General features: G+C 44.0%; 1 protein-coding gene across 6 annotated transcripts in view; it reads left to right on the top strand.

The window, feature by feature from the left end:
• Window positions 1-17,786, top strand: part of LOC138651897 (sulfotransferase 2B1-like) — a 294,818-nt gene that overhangs the window by 143,283 nt on the left and 133,749 nt on the right. For all 6 annotated transcript variants that reach the window (XM_069742486.1, XM_069742488.1, XM_069742485.1 and 3 more), the window contains one exon: window positions 14,443-14,654. In XM_069742486.1, coding sequence (XP_069598587.1) covers window positions 14,443-14,654 — 212 coding nt within the window. The remainder of the gene's footprint in view (window positions 1-14,442; window positions 14,655-17,786) is intronic.

Here is a 17,786-nt window from a genome sequence, read left to right as displayed (position 1 = left end):
GGGTAAGGCTAACCCGTGTATGTTTTCTCTTAATACCACCATATAGACCAACATTACTGAGCAGCAAGTGTCTTCTCTGCACGGTGGACTCCGGACTGCGAATGTATCTTATATCACCTCTTATTTATATTTGGTGGGTTCCGCCAGGTCCTAACAAATGATGTTTAGTCAATAGCAACAATCTGAATAGGTCCTTCCAATCTAACTGTCCCTAATCCTAATTTAAGAACAAGTCCAGAATCAATAAAGTTCACTGCAGACCCACAGTCAATGAAAGCAAGTGCAGATAACCACAGGTTTTGAAAACATCGTTCCTAGTGATGAGCGAATATACTCTTTACTCGAGATTTCTCAAGCATGCTCGGGGGTCTTCCGAGCATTTTTTAGTGCTCGGACTTTAAGTTTTTAGCGCTGCAGCTTAATGATTTACATCTGTTAGCCAGCATAAGTACATGTGGGGATTCCCTAGCAACCAGGCAACCCCCACATGTACTTATGCTGGCTAACAAATGTAAATCATTCAGCTGTAGCGCTTAAAACTAAAACTCAGAGCACTAAAAAATACTCGGAGGACCCCCGAGCATGCTCGAGAAATCTCAAGTAACGAGTATATTTGCTCATCACTAATAGTTGGGGTTTATGGGGTATCTAGATAGAGGTAGCACCTCTGGTGGAGTGCTTGCCGTGTCCTTTTTGGACAGCTCTTCCATCTTTGGTCCTCATCTGATGCTCAACTCTCACCTGTACCTCCAAGTAGCTGCTAGCATGCGGCAGCGGGTACACCCCAGAACACCGCCTCGCCAGGCGGGCCAAACCAGGTGATGGTAGCTGTTGGGTTTCTTTGAGACCTACAGTGATTTTAACGGGTTTGCCTACCCTTGCATGTGAAGACTGGATATGGCAGACTGTGCGGAAGAAACCAAGATTCAACGGACAGACAAGCGATTTCCAGCACAGCGTTGTGGAGTCCTGAGAGGGCGCAGCGAGACACATATAGGATACTGCTGGCCATCCACTGCATCCTGACCTATCTCCAGTTGTCTCGCCTAGTTCTTGCGACTGGGGCTCAATAGGTACGGGCAAGAGAGTGAGGTTGACGACTGCCCAACTCCTTCTCACTTTAATCCAAGTCAAGCGCAAGTCTTGACTTCAACCACTGAGTATCAAAAGTCCTGTGGCGATGGGAGAGTGGCAAAGCAGCAGGTGTGGAGTCACTGGAAGCTGTAGTCTCAAACCTGCACGCAGGCGGTCGCTCTCTACTGGACCGAAGCAGCAGTGGAGTTCGGCAGCCTACTGGGTGTCTGAGCAGTCCTGTTCAGGATCACTCTGCTCACCTCAATGGAGGACGGGGCTAGAAAAGGTGCCTCAAACATAGTCTGCTTAATTTCACCTGGCCAGCCTACCGCAGCTGGCGGGTTTCCCATACAGCGGTCGACACAATAAAGAAAAAGAAAATGATGTTACTCAACCTTGGCACATGGAATGTGACAACTTTGCTGGATAATACCAAGGCAGACAGACCAGAGAGAAGAACGGCATTGGTTGCTCGGGAGCTAGCTCGTTACAAGGTTGATATAGCAGCTCTCAGCGAAACACGCCTGGCAGACAAGGGTCAATTGACAGAGCATAGTGGTGGATATACATTCTTCTGGAGTGGTCGGTACAGCACTGAAAAACGAGAAGCAGGCGTGGGATTTGCTATCAAAACTCATCTTGCCTGTAAACTTACCAGGCTTCAGGAGGGCATCAACGACCGTCTGATGACATTTCAACTCTCACTTACAAACAAGAAACACGCAACTCTGATCAGTGCCTATGCTCCCACGATGACTAATCCGGATGACATTAAAGATAAGTTCTACGATGAACTTGACACACTTATTTCAGCAATCCCACAGGCAGACAAGCTCATTATACTTGGAGACTTTAATGCCAGAGTGGGAACAGACCATCAAAACTGGGAAGGGGTCATTGGGAGACACGGTACTAGCAAGTGTAACAGTAATGGCCTGCTACTCCTCAAGATGTGTGTCACACATGACCTTGTCATCACCAACACTTTATTCCGCTTACCCACACGCAAGATGACATTATGGATGCACCCACGCTCGAGGCATTGGTATCCCATTGATTACATCATTGCCAGGAAAAGGGATGAGATGGACTATAGAGTGACGAAGGCCATGTGCAGTGCAGACTGCTGGACTGACCATCGCCTCATTATGTCTAAGTGCAGGCTCCACATCCTTCCTGCGAGGAGACCCCAACGGCAGAAAACGACAAAGAGGCTGAATATCTATAAGCTGCAAAATAAAAGAATTGCAAGGGAATTTGCCAATGACCTTGATGGCAGACTGTTAAATATACTACAGGCAGAGGAGATTGGCGTTGAGGAACAGTGGACAATTCTGAGAGATGCTGTTTATAATACTGCTCTGGAGCATCTCAGATCAGCAGCCAGAAATAATCAAGACTGGTTCGATGAAAATGACGAGGAAATAAAGACACTCCTAGAACAGAAACATCAGCGGTATAAGGTGTATCAAATGACCCCACGTCGTTAGCTAAGAAAGGTGCCTTTACCAACATAGAAAGAAAGGTACAAATCAAGCTACGCGAGATGCAGGATATCTGGTTTAGCAAGAAGGCCGACGAAATTCAGGACTATGCAGATACCCATGACATGAAACGGTTCTACAATGCGCTCAAAGCTGTATATGGACCCCGGTCATCAAGCTCCTCATCTTTGCTTAACGCAGATGAAACTAAGCTGCTGACAGAAAAGAAACAAATTCTGGAACGTTGGGCTGAGCACTTTAATAACATTCTTAATCGCCCTGCCAATATCAATGATGAGGCTATTGCTCGCCTGCCCAAGGTACAAATCAACAAGGAGCTTGATGTTCTTCCAAGTGGAGATGAAGTCAGGAAAGCAGTAAAACAACTTTCTTGTGGAAAAGCACCCGGAAATGATGCTATACCTGCTGAGGTATATAAAGCTGGCAGCCCTGTTCTGATGCAAATGGTGACCAAACTATTCCAATATATGTGGACAAAGGAACAGGTTCCACAACAGATGAAAGATGCCAGCATAATTCACATATACAAGAGGAAATGTAATAGCCAATCTTGTGAAAACCATCGAGGCATCTCCCTTCTGTCCACTGCAGGCAAGATATTGGCTCGTCTCTTGCTCAACCGCCTTTTACATCACCTTGAGCAAGGACTATTACCCAAAAGCCAGTGTGGTTTCCGTGCTAAACGTGGAACAGTAGATATGGTCTTTTCAGCTCGTCAACTTCAGGAAAAGTGCAACACCGTGACCTTTATGTAACTTTTGTTGATCTGACCAAGGCTTTTGACACAGTCAGTAGAGACGGCCTGTGAAAGATCATGGCAAAATTCGGCTGCCTGAGCAAGTTCATCTCAGTTATCCGGCAGTTCCATGATGGCATGATGGTGAAGGTTCTGAACGATGGAGAAGTATCTGAGGCTTTCCCAGTAACAAACGGCGTAAACCAAGGCTGTGTGCTTGCTCCAACCCTGTTCAGTATGCTGTTCTCTGCAATGTTAAGTGATGCCTTTATCAACTGTGAAGATGGAATCCAGGTTAGGTACAGGACTGATGGCAAGCTATTCAACCCAAAACGCCTGAAGGTGGTTACAAAAGTGCATGAGACTGTTATCCGTGAATTACTATTTGCTGATGACTGTGCACTGAACGCTAGCACAAAACAGCAGATGCAGCATGAAATGGACTGTTTTTCGCAAGCCTGCGACAGTTTTGGTCTCGAGATCAACATTAGAAAAACCGAAGTCATGTATCAACCGGTTCCAGGAAAACTGTACAAGGAGCCACGTATCACGGTGAAGGAGCAAAACCTCAAAGCAGTCGATAACTTCACCTACTTAGGCAGCACACTTTCCCGTGAAGTAACCATAGATGCTGAGGTTAATAACAGAATCGCCAATGCCAGTGCCGCCTTTGCGAGACTGCGTAAGAACGTCTGGGAACGAACGGGACTCAGCCTTACCACCAAGCTGAAGGTCTACTGCGCGGTGGTCCTCACCACACTTCTCTATGCTAGCGAGACCTAGACAATGTACAGCCGGCATGCTAAACAGCTTAATCATTTCCTCATGAGTTGCCTCCGCAGACTCCTCCACATCAGGTGGCAAGACAATGTCCTGGACACGGCAATTCTGGAACAAACTGGGCTCTGCAGCATTTACACTCTCCTGCTGAAAGTCCAAGCCAGGTGGGCTGGACTTGTGGTCAGAATGCCTGACAACCGACTACAGAAACAACTGCTGTACGGAGAACTGTTCCAAGGAAAGCGAGCAGTTGGGGGGCAGAAGAAGCGCTATAAAGACTGCCTTAAGGTGTCTCTCAAAAACCAGGAAGTCAACACCAATGAATGGGAAGAGCTTGCCGTGGATCGTCCAGGTTGGCGGGGCAGGATCACCTCAGGAGCACGTGCAGCTGAAGATAGGAAAATCTGTGACGCAAAAAGAAAGCGTGCTGTACGCAAGGCACAAATAGAATCTGGTGTACTGACCACATCTGCTTCCTTATGTCAAGTATGTGGGCGAACCTTCAGGGCCCGGATTGGACTCATCAGCCACCTCCAGAGCCATAACTATTAATTCTCTTCTAACCCTGAAGTCATGGTCATCTTCAAAAACGAAGGACGAACATCATCACAATAGTTCCACAGTCAACAGCACTGTATCTGAGAAGTATAAGGCTGGGTTCACACGGCGTTGTGTGAACCCGTTTAACGGACTATGATACACCGCGGCATAACGCGGTGTAACGTAGTCCGTTAACGCCACCATTACTTGCAATGGCGAACGCATTGCTAGCGCACGTCCACGATGGGCATGAGCTAGCGATGTGCCATCATTGAGTGACGGACCCGAGATGCGGGCTGCAGCGTTCCCGGGTCCGTCACTAGTAGCGCACTGCTAGCGCAGATGGAGCTAGCAGATGCTCCATCTGCGCTAGCGCAGGGCCAAAGTCGGCACTTGCATTAGTGCAGTCCGTTTATCAGATTTGTTGAACGGACTGCACAACGCAAGTGTGAACCTAGCCTAAGGGTACCTGGAAGTCTTGGTGACCTCCTTGAGTATCACCCAGACAGGAGTTTCCCAACGGCTTGTTTGTTTGAGGGCAAATCGAGCAGTCATTGAGGTAATGTACAGCACAACCACAGTAGAAGCAGAGTCGCAGATCATGCTGACGTCTCCTCTCCATGGCCTGTGAGCTGGCGGTTCCAAACTCAATTGGTACTGTCTCAGGTAAGAAAACCAACTCGGGAAGAATGACCAAAACCCCTTGTCGCTTGTCATCACTTCTCTCTCGAATTCTATGATCCATAAGAATTGCCTGAGTCATGGCCTCCCCAAAGAACAGGGTGGAGAATACAAAGTCAAAGCATGCTTAAGTGCATCCGTAAAGCCATGGCAAAACTGTAACCTGAGAACAGCATCGTTCCATAGAACCTCAGATGACAATTGCCGGAACTGTGAGCTATATTGTTCAGCGGTGCAGCTCCTTTGCGTCATGTTCATGATCATAGCCTCTGTGACCTGCACCCTATCAGGTTTGTCATAAATCATCCCTAAAGCATCAAAAAATGCATCAACAGAAGGGTGTTTTGGGGCTAGTGGGGACAAAGAGAATGCCCAAGTCTGAGGACTCTGTTATGATCTGGTGGCCTTGGAGCAGCATGAGACGTACTCTGGAGAAGGTGGCCCCTGTACTGACCGCAAACCCTGAACTAGCAGCGCAACTAGAAGCAGCCGTGGGGGGTACCTAACTCTCCCTAGACCCCCCGACACAGCCTAAGAAACTAACTACCCCTAAAGACAGAAACAGGAATCCTATCTTGCCTCAGAGAAAATCCCCAAAGGACAGACAGCCCCCCACAAGTATTAACTGTGAGAGGAGAGGGAATAAACACACGCAGACATGAAATCAGGATTTAGCATAGGAGGCCATACTAGCTAAATAGAAAGAAAAGAACAGAGTACTATGCGGTCAGTATAAAAACACTAGAAAATATCCACCACAGAAAAAACAAAACACCACATCTGACTAAAGACATGAAGGGTATACCTGCATCTCCAGATACACAGCAAGGCTGCAAAAAATACTTCACAGACAAAGCTGGACAAGACAAAACATGAAAATGCACAGAACAATAAGGTCCACAGCAGGTGGACAGCAAAAACAAAGCCAGGACTTATCTTTGAAGAAAAGCACAGCAAACAGGAGAGACCAGAAGGGATGTGAATCCTCCAAAAACAATGGACAACTTTCAGGGACTAAAGAGTCCTGCAAAGCTATATACCCCAGTCAGTTTTGCAATTAATAGATACACCTGTCCAATCCTGCAGTCCAGGCACAACTGCATTACCCTCTACAACCACCGGAGGGAGCCCAAAAGCTGAATTCACAACAGTACCCCCCCTTGAGGAGGGGTCACCAAACCCTCACCTGAGCCCCCAGGCCGATCAGGATGAGCCCGATGAAAGGTACGAACCAAATCAGCGGCATGGACATCAGAGGCAGAAACCCAAGAATTATCCTCCTGGCCATAACCCTTCCATTTGACAAGGTACTGAAGCTTCCGCCTCGAAAAACGAGAATCCAAAATCTTCTCAACAACATATTCCAACTCCCCATCGACCAACACAGGGGCCGGAGGATCAACAGAGGGAACAACGGGCTCCACATATTTCCGCAACAAAGATCTATGGAAGACATTATGAGTAGCAAAAGAGGCCGGAAGCGCCAGGCGAAAGGACTCCGGATTAATAATCTCAGAAATCCTATAAGGACCAATAAATCGAGGCTTAAACTTAGGGGAAGAAAACTTCATAGGAACATGACGGGAAGATAACCAAACCAGATCACCAACCCGAAGCCGGGAACCAACACACCGACGACGGTTAGCAAAACGCTGAGCCTGATCCTGAGACAGCACCAAATTGTCTACCACATGAGCCCAAATCTGCTGCAACCTGTCGACCACAGAATCCACACCACAAAGGTCAGAAGGCTCAACCTGCCCAGAAGAAAAATGAGGATGAAAACCAAAATTACAAAAAAAAGGCGAAACCAAAGTAGCCGAACTAGCCCGATTATTATGGGCAAACTCGGCCAATGGCAAAAAAGCCACCCAATCATCCTGATCTGCAGACACAAAACATCTCAAATAGGTCTCCAAGGACTGATTAGTTCGCTCAGTCTGGCCATTTGTCTGAGGATGAAATGCAGAAGAAAAAGACAAATCAATGCCCAGCTTGGCACAAAAGGCCCGCCAAAACCTAGAAACAAATTGGGAACCTCTGTCGGACACAATATTCTCCGGAATACCATGCAAACGTACCACATGCTGAAAAAACAACGGAACCAAATCAGAAGAAGAAGGCAATTTAGGCAAAGGCACCAAATGAACCATCTTAGAAAATCGGTCACAGACAACCCAAATAACCGACATCCTTTGGGAAACAGGAAGATCGGAAATAAAATCCATAGAAATATGTGTCCAGGGCCTCTCGGGAACCGGTAATGGCAAAAGCAACCCGCTAGCGCGGGAACAGCAAGGCTTAGCCAGCGCACAAATCCCACAGGACTGCACAAAAGAACGCACATCCCACGACAAAGAAGGCCACCAAAAGGAACTACCAACCAAATCTCTGGTACCAAAAATCCCAGGATGGCCAGCCAACACAGAACAATGAACCTCAGAAATCACTTTACTAGTCCATCTATCAGGAACAAACAGTTTCCCCACAGGACAGCGGTCAGGTTTATTAGCCTGAAATTCCTGAAAAATCCGTCGTAAATCAGGGGAAATGGTAGAAAGGACCACCCCTTCCTTCAGAATGCCGACCAGCTCAAGAACCCCAGGGGAATCAGGAAAAAACTCCTAGAGAGGGCATCTGCCTTAACATTCTTAGTACCAGGAATGTACGAGACCACAAAATCAAAACGGGAGAAAAACAGGGACTATCGAGCCTGTCTAGGATTCAGCCGTTTGGCAGACTCGAGGTAAATCAGATTCTTATGATCAGTCAGGACCACAATACGGTGCTTAACCCCCTCAAGCCAATGTCGCCACTCCTCAAATGCCCACTTCATAGCCAAAAATGCCCAATTGCCGACATCATAATTGTGTTCCGCAGGTGAAAACTTCCGAGAAAAGAAGGCACACGGTTTCATCAATGACCCATCAGAATTCCTCTGAGACAAAACGACCCCTGCCCAATCTCAGACGCGTCAACCTCAACCTGAAATGGAAGAGAAACATCTGGCTGACGCAACACAGAAGCAGAAGTAAATCGGCGTTTAAGCTCCTGAAAGGCAGAAACAGCCGCGGAGGACCAATTCGTCACATCAGCGCCTTTCTTTGTCAAATCGGTCAGAGGTTTAACCACACTGGAGAATGGCAATGGCAATGAAACGACGATAAAAATTAGCAAAGCCCAAGAATTTCTGAAGGCTCTTCACAGATGTGGGCTGAATCCAATCATGAATGGCTTGAACCTTAACCGGATCCATTTCTATAGAAGAGGGAGAAAAAATGAAGCCCAAAAAAGAAACCTTCTGCACTCCAAAGAGGCACTTTGACCCCTTCACAAATAAAGCATTACTACGGAGGATCTGAAATACCATCCTGACCTGTTTCACATGAGACTCCCAATCATCGGAAAAAATCAAAATATCATCCAAATATACAACCATGAATTTCTCAAGATAACTCCGAAAGATATCATGCATGAAGGATTGGAACACAGATGGAGCATTAGAGAGTCCGAATGGCATCACAAGGTATTCAAAATGGTCTTCGGGCGTATTTAATGCAGTTTTCCATTTGTCACCCTGCTTAACACGAATAAGATTATATGCCCCTCGAAGGTCTATCTTGGTAAACCAGCTAGCCCCCTTAATCCTAGCAAACAAATCAGTAAGCAAAGGCAAAGGGTATTGAAATTTGACCGTGATCTTATTCAAGAGGCAATAATCAATACAGGGTCTCAAGGAGCCATCTTTCTTGGCAACAAAAAAAAAACCTGCTCCCAATGGTGAAGAAGATGGCCGAATATGTGCCTTCTCCAAAGACTCCTTAATATAGCTCCGCATGGCGGCATGTTCTGGCACAGACAGGTTGAAAAGTCGGCCCTTAGGGAACTTACAACCTGGAATCAAGTCAATAGCACAATCACAGTCCCTATGCGGTGGAAGGGAACTGGATTTGGGCTCATCGAATACATCCTGGAAATCAGACAAAAACTCAGGAATTTCAGAAGAGGGGGAAGAGGAAATTGACATCAAAGGAACATGACCATGAACCCCCTGACAACCCCAACTAGTCACAGACATAGATCTCCAATCTAACACTGGATTATGTTCCTGTAACCATGGGAAACTCAGCACAATATCATCATACAAATTATGCAACACCAGAAAACGACAATCTTCCTGATGGGCTGGCGCCATGCGCATGGTCAGCTGTGTCTAAAACTGAGGTTTATTTTTAGCCAACGGTGTAGCATCAATGCCCCTTAAAGGAATAAGGTTCTGCAAAGGCTGCAAGGGGAAACCACAACGTCTGGCAAATTTTAAGTCCATTAAGTTCAGAGCGGTGCCTGAATCCACAAATGCCATGACAGAAAATGATGATAATGAGCAGATCAAGGTCACAGATAACAGAAATTTAGGTAGCGCAGTACTGATAGTAACAGAACTAGCGATTCTCTTTGTACGCTTAGGGCAATCAGAAATAACATGAGCAGAATCGCCGCAGTAAAAACACAACCTATTCTGGCGCCTGAATCTTAGACGTTCAGCTCTAGACAAAATCCTATCACACTGCATAGGCTCCAGGCTCCGCTCGGAGGACAACGCCACAGTGTGCACAACTCTGCGCTCATGCAAGTGCCGATCAATCTGAATGGCCAGAGACATAGGATCACTCAGACTAGCAGGCGTGGGGAACCCCACCATAACATCTTTAACGGATTCAGAAAGACCCTTTCTGAAAATTGCCGCCAAGGCATCCTCATTCCATTTAGTCAGTATAGACCATTTTCTAAATTTCTGGCAATACGATTCTGCCGCTTCTTGACCCTGACACAGGGCCAACAAGATTTTCTCAGCTTGATCCACAGAATTAGGCTCATCATACAATAACCCCAATGCTTGAAAGAAAGAATCAACATTAAGCAAAGCAGGATTGCCAGTTTCCAGGGAAAATGCCCAATCCTGTGGGTCACCACGCAGCAGGGATATGATAATTTTAACCTGCTGAATGGGATCACCAGAAGACCGGGGTCTCAATGCAAAAAACAGTTTACAGTTATTTTTGAAACTCAAAAATTTGGATCTGTCACCAAAGAATAAATCAGGAGTGGGAATCCTAGGTTCTAAGGCAGGAGTCTGAACAATATAATCTGAAATACCCTGTACCCTAGCAGCAAGCTGATCCACACGAGAAACTAACTCCTGAACACTCATGTTATTACTAGGTTCCGCAGCCACCCAGAGATTAAGAGGGAGGAACAGGCTAAGTAAAAAAAATGGCTCAAAACCTTCCCTCCCTTCTTCTGAGATGCAATTAACTCATTGTTGGCCAGTTGTACTGTTATGATCTGGTGGCCTTGGAGCTGCATGAGACGTACTCTGGAGAAGGTGGCCCTGTACTGACCGCAAACCCTGAACTAGCAGCGCAACTAGAAGCAGCCGTGGGGGGTACCTAACTCTCCCTAGACCCCTCGACACAGCCTAAGAAACTAACTACCCCTAAAGACAGAAACAGGAAACCTATCTTGCCTCAGAGAAAATCCCCAAAGGACAGACAGCCCCCCACAAATATTAACTGTGAGAGGAGAGGGAAAAAACACACGCAGACATGAAATCAGGATTTAGCATAGGAGGCCATACTAGCTAAATAGAAAGAAAAGAACAGAGTACTATGCGGTCAGTATAAAAACACTAGAAAATATCCACCACAGAAAAAACAAAACACCACATCTGACTAAAGACATGGAGGGTATATCTGCATCTCCAGATACACAGCAAGGCTGCAAAAAATACTTCACAGACAAAGCTGGACAAGACAAAACATGAAAATGCACAGAACAATAAGGTCCACAGCAGGTGGACAGCAAAAACAAAGCCAGGACTTATCTTTGAAAAAAAGCACAGCGAACAGGAGAGACCAGAAGGGATGTGAATCCTCCAAAAACAATGGACAACTGGCAGGGACTAAAGAGTCCTGCAAAGCTATATACCCCAGTCAGTTTTGCAATTAGTAGATACACCTGTCCAATCCTGCAGTCCAGGCACAACTGCATTACCCTCTACAACCACCGAAGGGAGCCCAAAAGCTGAACTCACAACAGGACTCCCATGCAATAGGGACATAATTATACCCACCCACTGGGACTCATCCCCTGAAGACTGGGGTCGTAGAGTAAAAAATAACTTACAGCTCTCTTTAAATACCCTAAATTGATCCTTCCACCCTGAAAATCTGTCAATAGGTGCCACAACTGGTTCGGGGTATTCACCTGCACATCCGGGAGTCCAGGAGACATAACTACTGTTGATAGCGGAGCGCTTTGGGAACCACTCACTAAACTGACCCTGCAGCTGGGACTGTGATGATTCTAGCCTTTGATGATCCCTGGTCAGATCCTGAGCCCTCTGGGTCAGATATGTTATCCATTTATCCAGCCTCCTGATGAGCCGTGTAGTGAAATGTGTAGAGGTCACATGACATCTAAATAAAGTACCCCTTATGACTATATTATTTGCTTTATATTAAACTATAGTTTTTTTAAGATCTGAAGATTGGATTAATTATGTTATCTCATTGATTTCTAAGCACCTTTTATATCTGTTTTACTGACAATTGGGTTTTATGGGTTATAGGGTTTCATAGGGCCAGCCGCCTTTGAGTAGGAACACCATATCCGCTGACAAGTATGGTGCCGACCTCTGCTGAATAGGCAGGGTTCAGCATAGGTACAGACTAGAGGGATATACTTATCTCATGTATTTTTCATTGCATCATTATCTATCAGGCATGGAGATTTACCTTTTACTTGACCTTAATTATGCATCTACTGCTTTTCTTGCCTGCATTATTGGGTACTGTCCTCATGTGTTATGAAAGTATCAGCTGGCACTTATCTATAGGGCACAATAGGACAGTAGGGTCAGTCATCGGTGAGCAGGGGCGCCATTCTAATGGGGTTGATATAGGGTGCCAACCTCCGCATTTATACAGACATTCAGGTCAGGGTTTATCTTTCGGGTGAACGCAGTGTGCACTTTCTAGTGTGGTGTTTCTATTTGTTGTTTGTCCATTTTTTAAAAATTAATAATAAAAGTTATATTTTATATCTTATCAAAATTGGGGTTCTTTTATGTTAGCCTATGTTGATTTACCCTCTCATACCTATTTTTGGTTGATTTTCAGATTTGTCACCTGATCACAGAGTGCACGTACTGGGTTCATTGTTCAGGAAACACAAAAAAAAGTATATGGCCAGATGTAATGTGACGATAGTCACTACTCACGGACAGGCATTAGAGTCAGACATTCCGGGGTCAATATCAAGAGAGTATGTAGATAACCAAGGGAAAAGATGAAGACGTATGTCTGGTCACAGACCAGGGTCAATAATAAGAGATACTGGATCAAAAGTCAAAGGACAAGACAAAGGGATAGTCAGAACATGGTCCAAAGGGTCAGGCAGCAGAAGATCAGAACTCAGAGCAACAAAATCTGGGTACCACTCACCTAGAAGCACAAACTTTGTCTGGCAGGGATCAGGGGCAGACAGCTCAGTTAAGTAGCTATGCAATCACCAAAACATTGAACACCTGCAGAAAGTCCTGCATGTCCCAGTCACAGATTGGACAGCAGAGCTGCCAATCAAGACACAGACAGCTTAGCAAGGCAGTCTCCATAGAACAGCATAGCAATCTTTCACTGAGCTGAGGAATCGTGACACAGATGCGACCAAAATTTAACTTTTTGTCGACCGAGGTAAATGCTATATCTGAAGCCAAACCAACGCAACTCATCACCCCAAGAACATTATCTCCACAATGAAACATGGTGGTGTCAGCTTCATGCTGTGAGGATGTTTTTCAGGAGCAGGGACAGGGAACATGGTCTGCATAGAGAAGAAAATTGATGGTACGAAATTCAGGGATATTATTGAAGCAAAACCTGTTTCTGTCTGTCAGTGATTTTACAATGGGACAATGACCCAAAGCAAACTGCTAAAGCAACACTCAAATCTCCAGTGGTTTAAGAGGAAATGTGTAAGTGTTTTGGAGTAGCCTACTCACAGCCTACACCTTAATCCAATTGAGAATCTCTGGTCAGACTTGAAGATTGCTGTTCATCAAAGGAAATCATCTAAACTGAAGGACCTGAAGCAGTTTAGCCTTGAGCATTGAACAAAAATCTAAGTAGCAAGATGTGGAAAGCTCATGGAGACTTATCCAAAGTGACTTGCAGCTGCAATTGCCTCAAAAGGAGGCTCTACAAAGTCCTGACCTTAGGAGGGGATAGTTATTCATACTGAAGTTTTCATTTTTTTGTACTATTTATTGTTCGTTTTACAATAAAAAGAAAACTAAATATTCAGAGTTGTAGACACGCTCTTTACATGAACTGATGCAAACCCTTAAAAAAACAGGTGTGAGATAGCAAAACACATAAAATACCAAGAGGGTGAATACGTTTACAAGACACTATCTATTCCATTTACTATCTATATGTTTTAGATCTTTCTATCATCTTTGTATCTATATTTGTATCTATATTTTTGTCAAGTAGCTATTAAGTTTACATAGTGTATTATAGAATGTAAAAGAGGATTATAAAAATGCATTGCTTACGGATTCCATATGAATCCCAGACGAGAAAATAATCTTACAATTGCATTGCATTCTCATGACAAAAGGCGAACTGTATTGTTTTCACCAGTCTTTTCCGGATGAGAATGGGACCAATTTATTAGATGCGGGTTTGAGCAAACCGTAAAAGTCAGGTTGAGTTTGTCTCCGCTCCAATCATTCTGTTCCTAATAAAGCTATTAATGTCAATAAACCTTGTCATCCTCAATACAAAAAATGTCAATAACAGATGGTTTACAAGTAAGAAAATGCATTTCTGAGTTTAAATTCACTTCTTCCATGTATCCTATTTGTAGTTGTACATTTTTTATTGTAATTTATTGTGTCATTTAATATATTTTTTGCATGTGTCATATAAGATGTATTCAGATCTGGCCCCATAAATTTAAATGTCTTGAACAAATGCTCAGAGGTCATCTTAAATACCTAGTATTTCTCAAATGTTGAAATGATATATATTTTTTTCCTTTTGCTTTTAATAACATTATTAGGTACCACATGGATGATTGAGATTTTAAGCCTCATTCATAAGAATGGAGACCCAACCTGGAAAAATACTGTACCGAACTGGGAAAGAGTACCTTGGATTGAATACTCAGGTGTTGCCAAACTGCTGCAACAAAGTGAAGAACACCCTCGCCTAATTACCAGCCACATACCCAAACACCTTTTTATGAAATCTTTTAATGGTTCTAAAGCAAAGGTAAATTATTACAGAACAAGTCTTCAAAAGCATTCTACATTGCTGTAGTGTGATCACATTTGTATTGTTATTATTGTATTTATCAAAACGAAAAGGACATAACAACTAGATGTAATACGTAGATCAAATATGTAATGTAAAAAGTGCAATCTAAAGAGTGCAGAAGTACAGCGTACACACTAAGATGTGAGCAAACATTAACCCTTTTACCCCCCAAGGTGGTTTGCACATTATTGATATGCCAATTTTTACCATTCTTACCACTGTTATTTTATGAGGTAATAACTCAGAAATGCTTCAATGAATCCCACTGATTCTGAGTAAATTTTTTGTGACATATTGTACTTTATATACAGTGGGGCAAAAAAGTATTTAGTCAGTCAGCAATAGTGCAAGTTCCACCACTTAAAAAGATGAGAGGCGTCTGTAATTTACATCATAGGTAGACCTCAACTATTGGAGACAAACTGAGAAAATAAAATCCAGAAAATCACATTGTCTGTTTTTTTAACATTTTATTTGCATATTATGGTGGAAAACAAGTATTTGGTCAGAAACAAACAATCAAGATTTCTGGCTCTCACAGACCTGTAACTTCTTCTTTAAGAGTCTCCTCTTTCCTCCACTCATTACCTGTAGTAATGGCACCTGTTTAAACTTGTTATCAGTATAAAAAGACACCTGTGCACACCCTCAAACAGTCTGACTCCAAACTCCACTATGGTGAAGACCAAAGAGCTGTCAAAGGACACCAGAAACAAAATTGTAGCCCTGCACCAGGCTGGGAAGACTGAATCTGCAATAGCCAACCAGCTTGGAGTGAAGAAATCAACAGTGGGACCAATAATTAGAAAATGTAAGACATACAAGACCACTGATAATCTCCCTCGATCTGGGGCTCCACGCAAAATCCCACCCCGTGGGGTCAGAATGATCACAAGAACGGTGAGCAAATATCCCAGAACCACACGGGGGGACCTAGTGAATGAACTGCAGAGAGCTGGGACCAATGTAACAAGGCCTACCATAAGTAACACACTACGCGACCATAGACTCAGATCCTGCAGTGCCAGACGTGTCCCACTGCTTAAGCCAGTACATGTCCGGGCCCATCTGAAGTTTGCTAGAGAGCATTTGGATGATCCAGAGGAGTTTTGGGAGAATGTCCTATGGTCTGATGAAACCAAACTGGAACTGTTTGGTAGAAACACAACTTGTCGTGTTTGGAGGAAAAAGAATACTGAGTTGCATCCATCAAACACCATACCTACTGTAAAGCATGGTGGTGGAAACATCATGCTTTGGGGCTGTTTCTCTGCAAAGGGGCCAGGACGACTGATCCGGGTACATGAAAGAATGAATGGGGCCATGTATCGTGAGATTTTGAGTGCAAACCTCCTTCCATCAACAAGGGCATTGAAGATGAAACGTGGCTGGGTCTTTCAACATGACAATGATCCAAAGCACACCGCCAGGGCAACGAAGGAGTGGCTTCGTAAGAAGCATTTCAAGGTCCTGGAGTGGCCTAGCCAGTCTCCAGATCTCAACCCTATAGAAAACCTTTGGAGGGAGTTGAAAGTCCGTGTTGCGAAGCGAAAAGCCAAAAACATCACTGCTCTAGAGGAGATCTGCATGGAGGAACGGGCCAACATACCAACAACAGTGTGTGGCAACCTTGTGAAGACTTACAGAAAACGTTTGACCTCTGTCATTGCCAACAAAGGATATATTACAAAGTATTGAGATGAAATTTTGTTTCTGACCAAATACTTATTTTCCACCATAATATGCAAATAAAATGTTAAAAAAACAGACAATGTGATTTTCTGGATTTTTTTTTCTCAGTTTGTCTCCCATAGTTGAGGTCTACCTATGATGTAAATTACAGACGCCTCTCATCTTTTTAAGTGGTGGAACTTGCACTATTGCTGACTGACTAAATACTTTTTTGCCCCACTGTATATATATATAAAACACCTATAAACCGCACCTAAATCATTATTACGCCAGGCAAGTAGTCATAAATACACGAAAGAAAAAGCACTAAGCGAAAAAGTAATAAAATATATAAATTGTATTATAACACCAATAAAATCAATCAAGTAAATACCATACATAACCAAGGGGAACCAAAAAATACAGAAAAACCACAAGGTACGGCTGGAAAAAGTGGTAACAGACAATATGGAGTAACCTTCACAATATCAGCATCATCATAATGACAGCAAAGTAATCACATGTTCAAAGGACTATATATAAAGCATTAATAATACACCTGATACCACAGCCGTCAATGACAATGAACTCAAAGCCAGTGCATATATATGATAAAATAATAGTTTATATAAAGTACCAGCTAGGAATAAATATAAGTATCAATAAATAGTAACGTTTTTAAGGGTTCAGAATCATTGTAAGCCGAAGCATCAGAGGATATAATAACAGCATTAGAAAAAAGCAAGTAAAGAGAACATATTTACCCAGTATAAACCACCAGCCAGGGACCCACGAGACCCGACGCACGTTTCGCTCAGGAAAGCTTTGTCCAGGGGACCAGTGCGTCAGGTGTCGTGGGTCCCTGGCTGGTGGTTTTTCCCAGGGATGTGCTGATGTAAAGTATGGTGGCCCGATTCTAACGCATCGGGTATTCTAGAATATGCATGTCCACGTAGTATATTGCCCAGTCACGTAGTATATTGCCCAGTCACGTACTGTATTGCCCAGCCACGTAGTATATTGCCCAGTTACGTAGTATATTGCCCAGCCACGTAGTATATTGCCCAGCTACGTAGTATATTGCCCAGCTACGTAGTATATTGCCCAGTCACGTAGTATATTGGCCAGTCACGTAGTATATTGCCCAGCCACGTAGTATATTGCCCAGTCACGTAGTATATTGGCCAGTCACATAGTATATTGCCCAGCCACCTAGTATATTGCCAAGCTACGTAGTATATTGCCCAGTCACGTAGTATATTGCACAGCAACGTAGTATATTACACAGCCACATAGTATATTGCCCAGCTACGTAGTATATTGCCCAGTCTCGTAGTATATTGGCCAGTCACGTAGTATATAGCTCAGCTACGTAGTATATTGCCCAGCTACGTAGTATAGTGCCCAGTCACGTAG

This window comes from Ranitomeya imitator, chromosome 10 (assembly GCF_032444005.1).
Source record: "Ranitomeya imitator isolate aRanImi1 chromosome 10, aRanImi1.pri, whole genome shotgun sequence".
NCBI classification, from domain to species: Eukaryota; Metazoa; Chordata; class Amphibia; order Anura; family Dendrobatidae; genus Ranitomeya; species Ranitomeya imitator.
The sequence above is the reverse complement of the archived record's forward strand: the minus strand, read 5'-3'. Positions and strand labels throughout refer to the sequence as shown.